The 21,115-nt window shown below is 35.7% G+C and overlaps 1 protein-coding gene across 7 annotated transcripts in view; it reads right to left on the bottom strand.

The window, feature by feature from the left end:
• The window catches only part of LOC128868733 (uncharacterized), a 90,523-nt gene extending 70,191 nt beyond the window's left edge, over positions 1–20,332 (bottom strand). For 3 of the 7 annotated variants that reach the window (XM_054111169.1, XM_054111166.1, XM_054111168.1), the window contains exons 1-2: positions 19,542–20,331; positions 1,718–3,907 (exon numbers count right to left, since the gene is read on the bottom strand). In XM_054111169.1, the coding sequence (XP_053967144.1) occupies positions 1,718–3,907; positions 19,542–19,609 (2,258 nt within the window). In that variant the 5' untranslated portion in view covers positions 19,610–20,331. Of the gene's footprint in view, positions 1–1,717; positions 3,908–19,541 lie in introns of all 7 variants that reach the window. The other 4 variants (XM_054111165.1, XM_054111167.1, XM_054111171.1 and 1 more) reach the window with 2 other exon arrangements.
• Between the last annotated feature and the right edge of the window lie 783 nt (positions 20,333–21,115).

Below are 21,115 nucleotides of genomic sequence, written 5' to 3'. Positions count from 1 at the left end.
CTTAATGGAAGCTGCCGCACGAACCAAGACCGAAAAAAGCGCGCCAAGTTCGGTCGAATGTAAAAGTTTTGCTTACCGTTTTCTTCGATTGCAGGGACGTTGTGCATCATGAGCTCTTGCCACAGAGTAAAATGGTCAATAAGGAATATTACCTACAAGTTATGCGCAATTTGCGCGAAGCAATCCGCCAGAAACGCCCGGATTTGTGGAAGAACAAAAATTGGCTCTTGCATCACGATAACGCCCCTGCTCACACATCGTTGCTTGTGCGCGACTTTTCGGCCAAAAACAACACACTAATGATGCCACAGCCACCATTGGCTGGGTGGCGAGGACATTTAATAATAATAATAAAAGAATTAAAAATAAAATAAATAAATAAGATTAAAAAAATTAATAAATAACTTAAAATAAAAACCAAAAAAAATGTTTTTTTTAATTATTCATGTCTGTCTCATTAAATCTAGACATACCTACATAAAAAAAAAAAAAAAAAATAAATAAATTAAAAAAAAAATAAATAAAAAAAACTGAAAAAAAATACAAAACAAAAATAAAAAATAAAAAAAAAAAAAAAATGAAATGAATAAAAAAATAAAAATAAATAAATAAAATCAAGCAAATACAATATTTCCTCTCAGGTCTATCTGATTCCGACCTCACATACTCTGTCCTTTTCTAAATTAATACAAATCGTTCTATCACTGATCAGCGTGAATTCGCAAAATGTGTCTGTAATGGATTATCTGTTCCATATTTAATTTAACTTCCTTCAACGTAAAAATGAAATTTCTATCTCCGTATGTATATACATATGTATGTGTGCTTACCGTATATTGAAATGATTTTTGCAATTATTTGCACACGATATTTACAATTTCCTTTTGAATTGATTTAAGGCCAACGATATTTTGATTGCACATTTATTCTATATAAGCAAAACAAAAACATTTTAAAAATTTATTTGCACAACTAGTACTAGTATTTGAATTTATATACACGTACATACGTACCCATATATTATGTAATTGTATTATATACAAATAGCACTTAAATAGTTGGTTGCTTGGGGCACTTTTGGCGCTTTTGAAAGTAAGAGAAACACTAATGATAAATCTACGCCCCAACACTACTTTTCTAACAGCAGGCACTGGATTACTGCCTGCCTCCGGGAGCTTACACGTGCTACGGATAGGTACCAAACGGCGTCTAGGGGCCAAAGCAGTTAGCCGCTGATGTTTCAAAAGTTTCTTTTCGTTTTGTTTACATATTCATATATAGTACACATATTTATAAACGTGCACATGTACGGCTATTTACATGTGTACATACATATGTTGTTGCGAGTTCAGCAGAATAATTACGAGTACAAGTTCGAGTACGAGTGCGAGTGCGAGTACGGGATATTTTATTTTATAGGGGGAGAAAATCTCACAGACACTTCTTACAATACTGATTCATATATATATATGTGTATGTATGTACATTAATAGATACATTCTTGAGAGTTTTCTTCTATGTACAACACATAAATGCAAACGTGTATACCATTGATTATGGTATAGCAAAAATGTGTTATAAAATTAGTTGACTTGTTTTGGAGATACGTACATACATACATATATACATATAAATATGAACGTGTGAATATAAGTACACACTTATGTATTTTGAAATCTATATATGTACATACTTATATACAGCTATACATACATACCTCTCATTTAATTTGGTATTCTTCTGTCGCTTAATATGACGCCGATTGAAGCTGTTCGTGCACGAATTTGACGTGGATGTTGGTTTTATTAGAACGGAATTTTGTAGTGATACGGACGTCTTCGCCGTCACTGAGCCCACGCCTGCACTAGCTACTGTCGATGTCGACTCGCAAGCAGCCTCGGCAGCTGAGTTTGAGCCGCCGTTACCGTTCCCGTTACCGTTATTGGAAGAATGAGTATAATCGGTAGGGGCGCTCAGCTGTCGATTGAACGCCGCCTTTCGCCGACGACTAATGTCCGTCAAACAATATTTGTTCAAATGTCCATTGCTCGATAGCGAACTCTTGGGCGGTGTGGCATAAGGATGTGTTCCCGCCGCGGCCACGTGAAGTTTGTTGCACGAATTCGTGCTAACACTTAGCTTATTGCTGTTGTTGTTCAGATTGCAGCTTTTATTGTTGTTGGAGACGACCTTTGGATTGCTATGCGTCGATGCTGTCGGCGTAAGTATTGTACTCCGATCTTTTGAATCACGTTTTATTGAAGACTGCTGTCGATATGTGGGATGTGTTCGCACCGAACCGTTAACGAGGCACTGTTGCTGTTGTAAATTCCTGCTTAGTGTTGCAACTCCGTGCTGTTGGCTTTCGGACTGTTGCTGCTGTCTGCCAGATACAACCGGAGGCGAACTTGATGGTCGCGAATTGACTCCACTGCCAGTCGTGTCTGGCTGTCCTGGTTGCTGCTGTGCTTGCTGTAGTTGTTGTTGTTGATGATGTTGATATTGCTGCGAGTTTTTCTTCTCGACTAGATATAAACTGAGGTATTTGTCTCCTGGATGTAGGGAATTATCCGAAACCGCATTCGACTTGGTTATAATTGGCCCTTTCTTTTTTGCCGTGCGATTTTTAAGCGACAAATTGCGAAGCTTTTTCGATTGCTCCTTGATCTTGTTGGATCTGAGGAATGATGGGCTGTTGGCGAGACACTTGAATATGTATGCTTTATTGACAAGCTGCTGTTTATCGCTGTGCTGCGAGTGCCGATCACTTTTTAAATTCGAAAAATATTCTGCCTGTTGTTTCGCATATATATTACAATCACTGTAATGGGGTTTGAGGGGTGAGTAGTATGTGCCAGTTGTATCGTTGATGCTGGCGTCACCGTCACCAGCGTTGTCGCCGCCTAGGGTGTTGTAACGAGTTATTGGATCGGAATTGCTGAAATTGTGAACGACTATGTGCTTGAAGTCATCATTGATATCGTTGACATAACTTGTGTGATTGCTGTTGGTGGCTGTGTAACGGGTGAAGTCCTTGTATACGTCGCATATGGTGGATGGGCCACCGTCTCCTTCTCGTTCTCCGTCTCCAATACCGGCGCCTCCACCACCACCTCCTCCTCCACCTGTACTCGCACTGATGTTACTCTGATTGCTGTAATTACTGTTGGTGCAACTAATCGGACTGTTTGGCACTCGTGTCGAATTGGCAGTACAGTCCAATTGTTGCTGCTGATGTTGATTATTGCGCTCTCGGGCGGTTAAGGTCAGACCGTGCAGCTGCCCGCTACAGCTGCTGTCATACGAATGCTGCTTGGAAACGTTGCTGAGGCGACTCGATAGATGTTCGCTTTGCAGTGAGCGCTGGTCATCACCACCCCCACCACTGATGCAACCCGCACTGTGCCCAGTGAGCCCAACACTCAAATAAGCAACGTTATATTCAGTATAGTCGGCGTTTTGACTATCGATCAATGATTCACTATCGGGATCGCCAGGACTGTGACCTGGCCGTTTAATCAATGTCTTAGCCGCAACAGCTGATGCGGCACATTTAAGTGATTCACAACTACAGGAAATGAATTTGTGTAAAGTGCTAGCTTTTGCGCTGCTATTTGTGTTGGTGCTGGTATTAGTGTTGGGGTAGTTGAGGGACGACGACGATGGCGCAACAGCACCACTTCTGCTAGTAGTATTTCGCTGCTGTTCGGATGTGTTCGAAACACCGATATTATAGGAGATGTTGTGCGCGCCCGTAAGGTTGATCAGAGACTGTCGCAATAAATGCGGCTGTGAATGTTGTTGCTGTCTATGCTGCTGTTGCTGTTGCTGATACAGACGCTGCTGATGTTGTTGATACGGAGTCTGTTGCTGTTGTTGATCGCTGTTCAAGTTTTCTCTGCTATCGCTGGAAAAGATACAGAAAAGGAAAATAATATTGATGCAAATACAAATTCCCAATTAACAGTTATAGTTCTCTACATATTTAGTTCATATGCATGGAGTTATCTCTCAAACATATGTATGTACGTACACATGAATATGCATACATATGTATGGATAAAAGAGATGTTTATACATTATTGACTAGTACATAAATATTGACTTTTACATGTACAGTACCTACGAACGAGTATACAATATGAATATACATAGTTTTTTATTGTATAATGAAAGTGGAAATCAAAGCATTGGCATTCTACATTTAAAGCAATTATCCAGAATAAGCAATGAACTAAATATACTACGGCGAGGCTATGAAAACACTTTTCAATCGAAATAGCTTTGTGGGCTATATCTACTGTATAATGTAAATGTATGCACGTATGTATATGGCTTATGTAGTAAATGTATTATATGCGATCACTACATCAGTAGCATTGTGCAAAATAAGATCTGTTTACTCCAATTGTGTGCTGATTGGAAAAGCTGCGGAGAGGATTTGCTAAACTGCATGGAAATGTTACTCGTTGCAAGTTTGATCTGTACCGGGTGAGCGCACCTAAGCGAATACAAGTCAAATGAACAAAAAACATTAACATTCGTTTGTAACTATGTATGTATGTACATACAAGTATGTACAGATGCATATAAGATAATTTATTAGTAAAAGTTTGAGTGAGCGAAAAGAGCGAACGCGCGCTTTTAAGAACAATAGAACTATGAAATGCAGATGAGAGTGGAAGTTGAGAAAGCGGCGCCATGGAACAGAAAAGTAAATTAATATTTTTTTTAATGTTATAAGCAACAGATGTAGAGAGATACTGGGAAGTTCGCTCTTTACCTAATACAAATAAAGATTTAATAAATATTTTATACATTGCCTCGTTCAATCCAAATATATGAATGGTTGTAAATTCATTTTTTTGCATATTTCTGGCATGAAAAAGCTTCTCATAAAAAACCGTTTGCCGTTCGGAGTCGGCTTGAAACTCTAAGTCCCTCCATTTGTGGAACCACATGAAGACGCCCGCCACAAATAGGAGGAGGAGCTCGGCAAAACACCTAACAGAAGTGAACGCGCCAATTATTTGTTTTTTTTTATGTGAATCCATTACCTTAGTTTTTACATAGATACATACTTTAAAAATCCTATCAAAAAGTAACATTCAAATTTCTTAGAACCGTTATGAATTTGCCCACGTGATGGTTACTTGTAACAGCAACATATCAGATTGTATAAGAGTCGATTGCGCTCAAATACGATGATTTTTTTCATAGTGCGTGCCTAAGTAGCTGAGTGAATTTGTGATTGGCTACCATTCGGTTAGTTACGGGATCAATGTCCACTGCACATCAAACATCAAATGATTTGAACATCAAACATTTTGAACAACGAAATAAAATTAAGGCTCTGTCATTCTGTGAGATTAAGTCCTCAGTGGTTTGGGAGTTTACCGAGAAGCTTAATCTACTAGGAACGCACAGTCTCGTCAGGCTAATTTGGGTCCCAGGACAAAGAAGTATAACTGGGACCGAAATAGCGGACACATTTGGCGAGAGAGGCTGTGTCCTCGCCATTAATAGGACCCGAGCCCTTCCTTGCTGTGGGACAACACACCATCAAGAAGAAGCTTAAGTGTGAAGGCCTAAGACTAAGGAAGGTTAGCAGGCACCAAACTACGGGGATGCGCCAGTCATTACCTTACTCTGAGGGTACAACCAAAAGAGGTTTAAAAAACTCATAACCCTTCTCGAGGATAAACTGAGAATGCTCACAGCCATTTTCACAGGCCACTGCACAGTGCGTGATCGGGATATGGTCCACTGATTCTTGTCGCTCCTGTGACCAATCAATGCACCTTCTCCTGCAAGACTTCCTACTTCGTTAGCTGCTAGCGTCGCCACGGTCATTCTTTTTTTTATTGTAGGAGTGAGGTTTTTGAATCGTCTCCCATTCGACTCAAATATCATATCGTATTTGCTCTTGTCTATAAATTTGAAACCTTTCCAAATGTGGTCTGGCTTATCCAAGGCGAATCTATTAAAGTTGATATCAGTAGGTCAGCTGATTTTGTTTTTTTGCTTTCGCTGGTTACATTCGAATGCCAGTACAAAATGAAAATACGTAAAACCATTCCATTCGCTCAAAACCATTCCGGTCGTGCAGTCATTCCCAACTTATATGATACAGGTACAATACCTTATCCAAACCCACTTTCCTCAAAAGGACTAGGATGGAGCTGGGTTGGGCTAAGCCTATGTGTCTTTTTCTGGCCGTACCAAGCCGAAATGCCTGCTTCTTCTCCCAATGGCATCGCAAGAAAAACAATATACTGTCACATTTATTTATATACCATATATATAAGATTTATATTTAGTAAATAGTTTAATCCTAAGTAATTAATTAATTACGTAAGTAGAAAAAAAATCCACTCAAAATTTTTGATCATATTTTTTAGCTCAGATAAAAGCAGAAAAGCTTGAAGACGTAAATTTTAAAGTACTTTATATAAACTATCCACAGTATACAAATGTACATATATACCAGTGTAAGTTGGGCTTGAAATCCCCGAAATTGAAATCCTTAAAAAAAATCCCCAAAACAAAAACATCAAAGTCAAGTTCCCTAAAAACGAAATACCCAAACATGGGAATTCCCATGGTTCGTGTGCAAGGCGTTTAGATTAAAACGACTTTAAACGCCTTTCACACAAAGGCACAGTTAAATAGTTTTTTAAACCAACCAACCAATCCCGCATCTTTTTTAAATCTTTGCCTTGAATGCTGGCAATTCATTTTTTGTAGTAAAGTAAGACGTATTCCGGAGGAATAAAGCAAGCTTTTCAATCTCCATATTATGGTTATTTCCAATTTATCAGCGTCAACAAATGATAAATCATTTCTTTTATTGGATTTTTCATATTCAAAAAATAATTTTCACATTCCAGACTTTTCGATTTATCGAATATACAGGGTGGCGCACGAATCGTGCTACAAAAACAAAACGTAATAACTTTTTTTTCTGTGTGAGTAATCGGCTTTTTTTTTTTATTTTGCAGATTAGTATTTAGATTTACAAAAAATGGAGGCTTGGGATACCGAAAAGAGGATTTGGATAGTGCAGCGGTACCATGCTTTGCAGTCCATCATTTCCGTCCAAAGGGAATTTAGGCGGGAGTTTGGCGGCACTCCCCCGAGCAGATGGACCATTATGAGGCTGGTGAACATGTTTGCTGAATCTGGAAGCATCGCACGCAGACCGTACCATCGAGATCCCCATGCTCGGGCCGAAGCCACAATCGCGGCTGTAGCATCGTCAATTCAGGCAAATCCAAGAGTTTCGACTCGTAACTTGTCGGCGCAAATTGGAGTTAGCAGACGGTCATTGCAGCGGATAGTTCATGATGACTTAAACTTGTTTCCGTACAAAGTTCAAATCACAAGCAAATTAAACCCTCTGGATTTGCCTATTCGCCTGGAATTTTGCCAAAAAATTATTGAAATGGCCGAAGAAGACAACAACTTCATAAATTGCTTGTTTATGTCTGATGAGGCCCATTTTGATCTAAACGGCAATGTAAACAAGCAAAATTGCCGTATATGGAGTCAATCAAATCCCCAAATACTCCATGAGATGGAACTGCACCGAGTCACAGTGTGGTGCGCAGTTTCATCAAGGTGCATTGTCGGGCCATACTTCTTCGAAGAAAACGGTGTAACAGCGACTGTAAATGGGGACCGTTATTTAAACATGTTGAAGGAGTTTTTTTATCCAGAACTGCGGCGAAGACGTATCCCTTTTAACAGCATTTGGTTCCAGCAAGATGGAGCAACTGCACATATAGCCAGACCGGTTATGGAGGAGCTCCAACGAAAATTTAGAAATAAATTGATATCCAGAAATTCCACTTTCCGCTGGAACCCAAGGTCACCTGACCTCACTGCACCAGATTTTTTTTATGGGGTTATCTCAAACAAGAGGTGTATAAAGCAAAACCAAGTAATTTGACTGAATTGAAGCAGTCCATCACAACAATAATTGAGGCGATCCCGACTTCAACCCTTCAGTGCGCAATGAACAATTTTCTCATCAGGTGTCGCATATGCGTGAATGAGCATGGAGGTCATTTACGTTCTATTATTTTCAAAACTAATTAGTTACATAAAATAAAATTGAATTATCTATACAATAAAAAACAAAAAGTTAAATACATTGATTAGAAAAAAAGTTATTACGTTTTGTTTTTGTAGCACGATTCGTGCGCCACCCTGTATTTACAAATAGGCGATAACAAATAATAAAAGCCAAAAAGTGACCCGTAATATATCTAGATAATGGCACATTTTATCGTATTTGCAGTTTACCAAATACCAAAAAAAATATTAAGCTTGCCACCAAGATAGTTGGGTAATCGGTAAACCGAAAATAAAATAATTTTATACAAACAAAATACACGGGAAAAATCGCCGAACACCCCTATTGTTCTTTTACTTATGTATATATACTTTGGGGATTTAAATTTGGGTATTTTGAGTTTGGGGATTCTGTGTTTGCGGATAAATTTCAAGTTGGGCGATTTTGTATGTGGGGATTACATTTCTTGGGATTTTAAGCCTCTCCCACCTGTGTCTAAATGTTAAAATAAGAAAAAGTGAAATTGTAGTTAAAATTCCATTTGGTGCCCTGCTCTTGGCCCAATGCAAAAATCTATTAAAGGTGGTAACGGCAAATCAGCTGATTTGTTTTTTTTTCTTTCACCGTGTTGATGTCGCTGCCTGCACAGAATTAAGCAAAGCGAATTCCTTCTTTGTTTTCAAATTTGCCAATACTTTGCTTTGACCATCAAACGTACAAAACATTGTTGTTGGTCTGGTGCCACCACCTTCAATGAATGCGCCTTGACTTGGCCTCCGTTTTCAGTATTGACCTCTCTTAAGTCCTCTAAAAGTTTTACTGATCAAAAATCATTGAATTTGAATCCATTTCCATTATTTCCTTGAAGACTTGGTCACGTGGCCTAAAACAGGGGATTTTTATTTAACTTTAAAGATGCAGGCAAAACCTTTTTATAGTTTGGCACAAAGTTATTCATTATACATATATACTTATAAAATATGTAAACCTATTAGTAGCAAACATTTTAAATGAAAAAATTACAATAAAATAATAAAAACTCTTCATACCATAAAGCCAAATTGTAAAAAAGTCATTCCAAAATTCACATTACAAAAGTAGAGTTAGTCAAAAAATTAAATTATGCTCAAAGTACGATATTTTTTTTTGCTGAAGAATAAGTAAATCTTAAATTATACTACGAAAAAAACTATTTAAAATAGTGAAATACGTATTTGTTATTAAAAAGTGCTTTAGTATTCGAAAGTGAATGCTTGGGGAAAAGATACATTGAAAATAAAATCTACAAAGTGGAATTTATAGTATATGTGTATGTACGTAAGTACATTAGACTGTCCACCCTACAGGTGTTAGGTTGAAATCGCCTATATATTTTATTAAACTCTATGAAACTTGATCACACTGCTAAATACAGAGTTGCAGTCAGAGTTTCAGCTACATATGTTTTTAAAGTTTTAAGTCTCTAGGTTTTCAGTAAGTTGCTTAAAGATCGACTGCAAAGATACTACCGAAGTATCGGATAAATAAGAAAGCGGGTTGATATAAAAGTGGCACTGATAAAACGTAAAAAGCGACCACTGCGTTCGGCCACAGAAAACATAAAATTATTTGTTCGAAATTGTCTTACAAAAATTTGGTGAATGAATGAATTATAAAAATTGATTAAAAAATTAATTGACAATAAGTCTGATTTAAATTTTTTCATTTAGGTTCCAAACTAAAAGTATTTTATATCGTCTACTTAGACTTCAAATTTTTGCTGCCCAATTGCCAAGTTGAGATTAATTTTAAGCAACCCAGGATTGGGTACATATACATATAATATGTATATGTATCTCTTTTCAGATCAATTCCAGCCTATTACGGCGCCTCACGTTTTTCAGTTTAAATGTTTATAATGACCATCGTTGAAATTTTAAAATCAAAGATGATTTTTGGCGAACTTTAATTTATTGATATTAGGGTGGTACGTAAGGTATGCCTTAAGATCGGAGGGTAAGTACTTGGACGGATTATTTGATCGGAATTAATGTTGGAACTAAAAAAATGTCGGCTCGAGACAAAAACAACGATATATCTTACTTTATGATCCGATTGTAAATGTGAAAGATATGACGAAAAATGTAAAAACGAGCCTGCCACGAACGGCCAAGAAAAAAAAATTTTTTTTCGAAATTGCTTTGGAAAGATATTACAGATTCGAAGATGTGATGTACGGTGGAAATTTTTTTGTGCTGCGGTCCAGTGTTCATATTTAAGTTTTCAGATTATAAAACTACGTATGCGTTACATGTGCCGTTGGTATGTATATGTGTTTTCTTCCGAAGCAATAATAGTGTATGTTCGATCTCACATTCACGGGGCGTATGTATTCGAACTTCTCCTTTCTACCACAGTTAAATAACGACGCGATAGAGTAACGAGCTCGCTGATGCCAATATCACATGGGACGGCGCAAAAACAACAGCCCAGAACCATATGCGCTGGAAGTGCCTTGTCGAGGCCCTATGCTCCCGAGCGGAGTGAACAAGGAAAAAAAGAGAGTAGTGCGCGTCAAACTCATATTCACGGGCGCATGTATTCGAACGTCTCCTTAACTATATGCATTTGTTACATTCCCCCTTCTCACTCGCGCTAGAATTGTATTTTATGGGCTTAAATTAAAATGCTTTTGCAAAAATTCGACATTGTAAAATGTCCTGAATAACTATGAAACAATTGAATTGAATTCTTTTAACTACATTTTCTAAAAAATATTTGGCCTTTTATTCTCGAAAACTGAAGTTGGTTACTATTTTACAAAATCTCTTCGTCTTGTTGTATTATAATTGTTTGAATATGCACACAAATACGTACTTATATGTAGGTAAGTCGGGTTGAACTGCTAATTAATAGTGCTTTTGTTTTTTGACCTTATTATATGGCAACATTACCAAAATGTTGCATATTTCATATGAAATCGAACAAGAAAAATGCAACCCTTTCACAAATTTTTTATTTAATATAGTATACAATAATAAAATATATGTTGAATAAAATAAAATTTAAAACTATTAAAAATTTCGTACTACTATACGAACTTGTCTACACAGTTAAATTAATTAATTCCCGTTTTGTAAAAGTTTGAAAATGTAGCACTTTTGCCTGGCTAGAGTGCGCCATTTTGAGAGAAGCAAACGTAATGAATATGCTCAGAAGAGAACACAAATATTTTACTGTCTTGACAAAGCACAGAGGAAATGAAACATTATTAAGAGAAAAAAAATTGCTTTTAGTTTATAACTACGAGTATTTTGATTAAAGCTTATTTGCCTATGTTATTCTCCCAATGAAACTGAGTAGGTGACGGCAATATTACGAATTTAAATTGTCACTTATTCCCGGTAGATTACCTGCCCATCTTTATTCATATCCGATGTATGTATAACTAAATACTAAAAAATAAAGTCCGTTCGATAATCTATGCGTGTGAATGGAAATATATATGACTTAAGTAATTATGTGATGAAATTTAGAGTTGCAAGCAGCTCACAAGCAATTGGGAGATTTTTCATGTATAGTTAAGGCAAATGTTTTTAAAAGATAAATATGTTTTCGATTAATTTTTTAAGTATATCTGCGTCCAATATTAAAAACTGTTTAAGGTAAAAAAAATTGCAAGGAATATTATAACATTGCTAAAGTAAGTAAAATTACATTTGTAGATAGCATTGGAAGAATAGTAAATAGTGGTGGAATATGCAAAAGTACCGAAGCCAACAAAATATTATTAAAAGCTTTTAGTTTGGGAATTAGAGGAGGCATAAAAAATTTAAAGGGAAATATTAGTAATAATTTGGTAATTTGTACCTTAATTGCTGTCCTTATACCAATCCTGAAAACATGGTAAGACACAAAATTATTTACTTTAGCCGCTTTCAAAAAGAAACTATATTTATGTAAGTGCAATTATGTGTGATTTTGTGTCAGTATATTTGGTACAAAAATAAAAATCTCTTGATTGCTTAATTGTGCAATATGCAATCAAATTAAATCAGTGGTTAAATAAAAATTTAACGATATGTACTTGTTTCATAATTGGCGCTCAAGCAATATTGAGATGAATGAGAATTATATCAGTAAACTATTACTTTTTATTTATTCGTTGAATAATTTCGAGTATAGACTAATATTTTTTATATAAATGAGCACAACGAAAATTCATACGCCAGTTGGAATTAAAATAACAAAATGTGATTTTATTATTATATCCCAACCCTTGAGACATTTATGATGTCCCCGTTTTTAACTTTGCTCGGAGAATGAACTAAAACCTTTGAGAAAAAAAATATAAATTTATAATCGAGTTTCTTATTTCTTGCTGGGCATTCTTCATCGTCGTTTTCTTGTAAAGAACGCCTTAAATATGCTGGTGCGTTGCTGGTGGTTGGGCTCAAGGAGAGACAGATAAACACGGTTACTTTTATTAGGTCTGTTCATGAAGCAAATAATTTGTAACAACCATTACATAGTAGGGGAAAGTGAGAGAGTAAAATGACATTTCATTTTGAGGGGAAGTTGCAAATTTTTATTGGATACATTTTTACTTGTGAGAATTTGCAAGTGAGAAAAACAGCTGATCGCAAATTAAAAATCAACACGAATTAAATTTCGCGAATTGAGTCCAAGTTCCAAATTTAAAATAAAAATGGTGATTAAAATGGAGAATGTAAATAAATATATTTTTGAAGTCATATATTAAATAGAAATCGGCCAATGGCATTACTTCTGAACCACAGCCTCCAGTCACCGTTGCTGCAGGCTCCGAAATACTATACAAATCGAATGAATTGAAGGTAACTCTTGTACTTCTTGGTTATTAACTAATTTGTTAAGAAATATATTGACATACATGCATAGACGGAATCATGGAAAATGTGAAGAAAGCTGTGATTGGCACAACAATACCATTGCTGATAGAATATTCTTCATCTGACAGCGATGATGAAATGGCACAAATTATTGTGGACAAAATAAAATCAAGTGATGTCTAAGCTCGTTATTTTGCCTTTTAATTGCTTTTTTTTTAATTTAATACGAAAAAGTTTAACTGAAGTTTTTTTTAATTTTTATGATCTTTCCCGTCAAACAGTTATCAAGACAAATTCGACTGATTTTGAACCCATTATCTCCATAACTGGCTCAAAGATATGAAGCCGTTATAGCTAATTTAAATATATTGCGTATAATAAATATTATAAGCCAAAAAAATGCAGTTTGTTAGAAATCGAATTGGCCAAATAGTTTCTATGTCATGGCGGTCAGCAGAAACTGAGATCGTGCGGATTATATATTACAAGGTTAAGTCATCCGAATCAAAGTACATAGTGAGAGTAACCCTAGCTGTTACGTCACAGGTGTTTTGTCAGCAGAATTATGCCGGCCCATTTCCCACGTATTCTTACGCTCTTCATATTCAGTCGGCAACGAAGTGTTATCTATTACGAAATGCCATGGGCTCTGACAGTTTTTTCGTATATCACCAACACCATATCCATTTTTGCCTACCTCTGTCACATTATTCGCTGCGTCAGTAAATCAGTTGATTCCTTCAAATTCGTTGCGAGCCGAGTAACGGTTTGATGTTGGCCACACCTTTGCTTTCTGTATATCGTGCGACGGGTTACAAGGGTTATTTGCTACAAAGCAGTGAATACGGAGCCTGGCTGCTAAAAGATTTCTGTATGTGCGTACATTTCAACAGTGAAAACATGCCTTCTGGCTAACTCAGCGATAATTTGATTTGATTTCGCGTTTTTCAGTCAGAAGACGGCTAGGAGCTGGAACCTCTTCCTACAGGCTACCTATTTCAGGTCCTAGCGAAGTCGATTGTCCGTTAGAGGCGAGTTAAACATGGAGGCTGAATTTTCTTGCAAAAGACAAAAGTTATGAACTGCTTGAGGTTTATGTAAATCAATACTCTTTGGCCGTGTGCCAGTCTTTCGGGGAATAAAATTTGAATTCAAGTTGCAATGTTAAAGATCTCAAAAGTACTTAACTTCTCAACTCAAGCTTAAGCTTAAATAAAATAACAGAGAGCGTCAAAACCATTTGTTCTTCGCCTACAATAGTCATGGCACTCAACGGGTTAAGGCGATTGGAATGTTGAAAACTATTAAATTAACCTATTGAGCCCGGAATGCGATGTAACTAATGCTTTCGCCACAAATAGCCTAATTAAGGCAAAATATGCAACTGAATAATATAAAGCCGATTGCTTGCTTTCTAGGTGACATCTTAACAACAAATTAATGCTTATAAATATTTATTTATTAAGTACGTAACATTACATTTTCTGTTATAAAAAATATATAATTAATAATAGTTTTTTAATTACGAATTCACATTTAAAAGCAAGCGAAAACTGTTTGAACTGCTTTAAAGGGCCCATTAAAATTATCAACAGAGAGCTCTGGAAGTGAATTAGCAAATATCGCCTAGTAAAAAGAGGATCAAAAAGTCGCCGCATTCACGTATCAGCGTAAAGTCCTCTCTCGACGTACAAAACCAACACTTTATAAGGCGCTCATCATGCCCGTCCTATGATATGGCGCAGAAGCGTGGATGATGACAATAACGAATAAGACGTCACTGGGAGTGTATGAAAGAAAGAATCTGCGGAAGATTTTTGGAGCTTTGCATGTTGGCAACACCGAGTATGGTAGGCGAAAGAACAATGAGCTGTATGAGCTTTGCAATGGCATAGACCAAAGATCTAGCAACTTCGGATACAAATGCTCCGACGCTAAAAGTATTCCATGAGGTACCAGCTAATGGTTGCAGAGGCAGGGAAGGTCTCCTCTGCGTTGGAAAGATCAGGTGGAAAATGGCTTGGCTTCACTTGGCTTCACTGGACCAAGATCGCGTAAGCGGTTATCGGCCAATCAAGAAGAAGAAGAATAAAAAGAGGATTTAAGAGGGTTTTTTTTAGCTGCATGAGTACTATCACAGTCGATAACTATGGTTCGACAGCTGAAAATGGCAAACTGTGTCATTTCTGTTCAGTAAGGTTTGGCAAGTCCTCATGAATCGTTTACCGCAAGCACAATATTTCAAAATTGTGGAAATGTACTTTGAAAAAAAATTAATCTGTTCCCGAAGTTCATAGATCACTCGCGGCGTCATCGGTCCTTATTTCTGTCGAAATGTGGAAGGAGCTGCCGTCAAGGTACATGACAAGCGCTATCGATCCCTGCTAACTGAATTTTGGTTTCCCAAAATCAATCAGCTAAACATCGACGACATTTGGCTCCAGCCAGACAGTGCAACTTGCCCTAGAGCCCACTTAACAATCGAATTATTGCCATATGCAAGCTACTATTCATGTCATATAGCCAGATTTAAACGAAAAAGTAGTCAAAAATTGGACTGATCGAATGGGCCATGCAACTCGCAGCCGCGACGGACATATGCCGAATACCGTAGCAAAGCATAAATGCCATGTCATTTTCTACCAGACTATAATATAAAGAAAGGCATTCCAACAATATTTCTGTTTTGAATTATCATTTTAAGTTCTCAAGCTCTTAAAAACACCCGATACATACATATATTACATACCTATATAAATATTTATTTATTAACATAAAACCAATCCTGCTAAACTGCATTGGCAAATGAAGTACCATAATAAACAATAGTGTAACTCGCTGCATACTTTCAGGCGGAAAAGAAATTAAGCGGAAGTCACTTAACGCTATTAATTTACGGATTTTTATCAAACCACATAGCGTTAGCAGCTCGTGCCATGGGTTCATATCATCAATTGCACTTCATTCTTACAGCCGGTAAATCAACAGTTCAAAGAACTCCATTCAAGTTTTAGTCTTGTGTCCAAAAACATATAGAAATTGTTGATTGATGAGCACAGTTTTCGCAAAGGTTAAATATTTTTGATTTTTTTAAAGCTCCTTTGTCGTTGTTACCGGTAATGCCGGAACTAAATTCTTTGACAAACATTGTGTTTGGAGCACGAGTTTTTATCTGTTATACTATTGCGGTGTGGTTAGAAACTTGTTCCGCTTAAGGGACAATTTATAAAGAAATTATGCGTGGCAAATGTTTTTCGAACTGAGTTTACTTCCTGTAACTAAAATTGCTTATGTAATTGGAAAACTTATCATATACATACATATTTCTTTATTTATTTTTTATCAATAGTACTTTCATCATAACAAAATGTAATTTCTTTGCACCAAAGGATTCCAAGCAATGTCCAGGTATTGTGGGTCAAAGTTCCTGCCACAGCGATACATACAAGAATTAAACCTAAATCAACGAAGCATGTTTGGCGAAGTATTTACTTGTATGTACTATATATAACTGAGAACTTAAAACGCAAAATGTCAAACCATTTAATGTATCTCAAAATATCAAATAACGAGTAATAATGGCAAACAAAAAATAGAGTTGTGCGAAAGCTGTAGAAGGTAGGCATAGCGAGATCATTACGGCAGTTTCTGCCTTACTCCGCCTAGGGAAAATAATGACAATCAGGATTTGCCTAAAAGATGCAACGTTTTATTATATTGTATATACTCGTATATGTATATATAAATAGATATCGTATTCCGAAAATATCGATGAGAAAAAGTTTCCTTAAGGGATCCCGGTGGTCTAGAATTTGCGAAAAATCGATTTTTTTGTGATATTCCGAAAGTTTTGGCTTTTAAGAATATACTGTCAAATTTTTGGGAGGATATTTCCAGTATTTTCGTTTCTACAGTCGTCTTAGCAGGTAGAGTTAGATTCGCCACGCGGCGGCATCAATGGTCGTATTTAAATTGTCAAAACTTTAAACTGAATTACGTCTACTTTTTTCGGCCTGGAGTTGTCAAAAAAAGAAGAACTATTCAAACGAATCGTCTGAAATTTTAATATGTTATTCACAACATCAATGGCTATCGCCCATAGTATAATCATATTATTATTTCAATTATTTCAATTATTATTTTTTGATTAAAAAACTAAAAAAAGCCGATTTTTAGAGTGTTAATATATATTAAAAACCGCGCAATTTTATACAATTTTTTGTTTGTTTTTTTATTCCTGTACGGGATATAGCTAATCAGTCATAGGAATCCGTTTTGTATTTCAGATAAATAGCAGAGTACCGTCCATTTCCAATTTTTCGGGAGGGTCAACTCCATCGCCATTTTTAAATTATTAAAATAAAAAAAAAAACGATATTTAAATTTTTTAGACTTTTTATTTACTTCTTTTACATACAAATATTAAAAAAAAATTTTTTAGTATTTTTAATTTAATTAAATTTTTTTTTGTATGTATAAGAAGTTAAATAAAAAGCCTACAACATTTAAATATCGTTTTGCATGCTTTTTTATTAAATTTAAAATTCGGGAGTAGACTCAAATGAAGGGAAATTAAAAACTTGCGCTCATTTGCTGCAAGAGGATCAAAATTTTAAATCTACTATACCTCGTTGTTAAAAAGTAAAACCTATTTTCATCTAATCAAATACTGTTAATTTGATATCGCCATGAATTCTTTACACAGCATTAAAGGAGAGCTTGTGTGCATGTCTGAATTATTAACTACATTAAAAAAAAATTTTTGTGGACTATAACAATCTTCCACTACTAGGTTGTTCAATACGTTTTTCGGTTCGATAAGAAAAACACAATTTCATTATCTACATTAATTGCCTTTTATTATTCAGTATAGTCTCTCTGAACATCAATGCACTTGTGCCAGCGAGATCTCAGTTTATGAACTCCATCCCTAAAGTCAGAATCTGAAAGGGCTTACAAATACTCTAAATGTTGGTGAGAAAGTCGCATTCGAATGAATTTTTGTTCCATTGCTGGCGAAATACTTCAGTCAAAATATTGCATACACTGTCAATGAGATGCCTAGGGCTTCTATCCACTTTCTCTTTCAGTCACTCGACGATTTCCTAATACCATATCCCGTATACTTCCTACGATTTTTGGTGTTGTTGCTGTTTTTGAACGACCCTGACGTGGGTCGTCTTCAAGACTTGTACGACCACGTTTAAATCCAGCAACCCATCTTCCCACTATACTAATTAATGGCGTAAAGTCCTTTCAATATTTGTTCATATATTTCCTTTGCTTTTAAAGCTTCCAAAAATAAAATCTCAATCATTGCGCGATATTTAATTTTCTCCATTGTAGAAAATACACGATACTAAATGGCTTGTTAACAAAGAGTGAATTGATAGATTGAGATGAAACTTCACATTCGTTCATATGAAGAGCGTACGTACATAACAAACAAAATTTAGGCTAGTAGCAACGCCCTCTCTTATCGAACCACAAAACTTATTGAACAGCCTAGTATGTAAATACACACATATATGAGAAATTTCCTCCAAACACTTTTCTGATTTTGCCGTGCCACATCACTTTTCTTTAGCAATTAATTCTATTTGCAGTTAATACAGGGTGGGCCATATAGCGTTTGCTTTTTGAACCACCTATTTTTTTTGAGAATGGTAACACAAATGGCATGTCAAATGTGTTCATAATTTACTTTAAGGATTGACATTTACCATTTGATATTTAAGTTTTCATGAAATTGGAGCCCAACAATCGAAAATGCTTAAAAATTGGGTTGATCGAATGGCCTTCTGTAAAGCCAGTCATGGCAGTCATTTGAACGATATTATTTTTCATTCATAAATGACAATGTTCAATCTTCAAAACAAAAAAAAAAGTTTAAAAAAATATTGATTAGTTTTTTTTTATAGCCGATTCAAAAAGCAAATTTTACAAGGCCCACCCTATATTTTTAATTTATTTGTAAACTGGGTTAAATATTGCAGTATGAATTATGATAACAAAGTACATAGAACGTTTTGGATGGAAACAGGTTGCCAGAGAATATTTTTCACAATGGGCTATAAGCCTGAGTGTGTCCCACAGGATAACCGCTTCAACCTAGAATATCTCCAGTTCAAAGAAATTTGGCATCTAATTTTGTTACTTTGAGAATACATTTTTTAACCGTTCGTGGATGCCTCTAAAATAACTAGACAACGCGAAATAAGTTACAACTCAACGCACATAGGATGTGCACATACGAAGATGTTGTATAAGACTATTAAATAAACATTCAAAAAATCAGACATCGGAAATATTATATGGAACGCAAATCATACAAATAGCAGCGCAACAATCAATCCAACATCAACACAAAGCCCAAAAATACTATTAATATCAATTGCAATCATGAACTCGGTACCAAAATAAGTATGTAAGTATGTAAGTACGTTTATCATTTAACTTATTGTATTATGCAATGATGAAATCTTTCACATTAACTCGTACGTGTATGTTTGTGTGTGAAATTTGAATATAATCGAATAAAAAGCATAAACATAAAATAGTTTCTGTGAACATAGATAGACATACATATGTAGATACTGATATGGATAGCCTACCATTGATTGTTGGATGTTCCGAATGCTCCAGGTCCGCTAACTCTGCGCTGAGTATGTTTTACGTGCATTTTCCCCTCACGAAAAATGCAGTGTGAACACTCTGTCTACGGGATCACACTGCCAGCACTGTCTGTCACCATACCTTTGTTTATTTCCCTTTTTCTGTTATTAATACGTCGGCGAAAGTTTTTGACTTCCTCACAATTCCTACACAGGCACATGTACGTACATCACACTCGTATACAAGTGCATGCAGCGCGTATGAATGCACATATGTGTGGAACTAATCATGTGTGCATGCACACATACATATGTAGTATCTACGTATATATGCTTATGCAGAAGTTCAGTTCTTTTAGTTTAGAGGTGGTGGGTGGTGGGTGGATGGTGGTTGACTAGGTGGCTCGTGGCTGGGTGGCTGGGTGGCTGTTGCAACTAATTTCATTCAACCTTGCACCTCGGTTTCGAAAGTGCTTTGCCGCTTCCTTCGGTGTATAGTGATATTTGCTATAAGGATTTTTCGTTGCTTTTTCTATTGTGGATTTGGTGGGTACAGTACGAAAAACTAATGTAAACTAGACGTATTTGTGTGTAGATTTGTTACTTTACTATATATGTATTATAGTAGATGTGTAGGTACAATAGCACTTTAACTTCTATGGAATGTACATACGAGTATGTATTAACAATAAATAAATAGGCAGAGATAGAGTATCGATGTCGCTAGTAACTACAGTAACACTTATGTATATATATAAGTAAGAGTTCAGTTGAGAAAATTGGCGTACTCTCTATCAATATTTGTTATGCACAGTGTTGTGTTCAATTTGATATATTATGTATGTATGTAATATAGAAATCATACGTAAACTACTTAATTAGTTGTTATTCCATTTATTCCAATGCTGTTTAACGTCTGTGAAAAGAAAAAAGCCATTTTGAACGTACATTTGTATTGTATGGTAACTAAAGTGTGATATAGTCCGCGCAGTAATAATTATATAACGTACATTGTTGGCAATTTCCCTGTATTACACAAATCTCTCGACCCACTATCACACTTGCACTATTCGCGCACTCGTTTATGATTTCCGTCAAAGCAATTGATTTTTAACGTTTTATATTATATATACGAAATATAATAATTTTATTTCAAATGCAAGCACAAATATTCATGCATTTACGAATTTCCATTGGACGCGTACTTTTTTTCTAATTTATTTTGTTGGATTCTTCGTTGAATTTTATACAGGTACATGATTTTACTTTATTTCAAAATTATTTATGAAATTATAAGTACGTTCGCTATAACATACATATGTGCACACGTATAAATATATTTTTATTTGATTATGTAAGTGTTTTCGTTTTCGTTTTCATTGAATGCGTGTGATGCATATTCACTTTCTTCGTCATCACGAACAGCACATGCACATCCTCTCAAGTATAGCTGTGTGGTGGCGAGTACATACATATATACATATACATATCTATGTATATTTTTATGTGAATTACATACGCACACAATTCATATTGCTATATTTTTCTTTCAAGCCCACACACAAACACAGCCA

Source organism: Anastrepha ludens, chromosome 6, assembly GCF_028408465.1.
Source record: "Anastrepha ludens isolate Willacy chromosome 6, idAnaLude1.1, whole genome shotgun sequence".
In the NCBI taxonomy this organism is placed as follows: Eukaryota; Metazoa; Arthropoda; class Insecta; order Diptera; family Tephritidae; genus Anastrepha; species Anastrepha ludens.
Note: the sequence above shows the minus strand (reverse complement) of the source record. Positions and strands in the feature narration are given on the sequence as shown.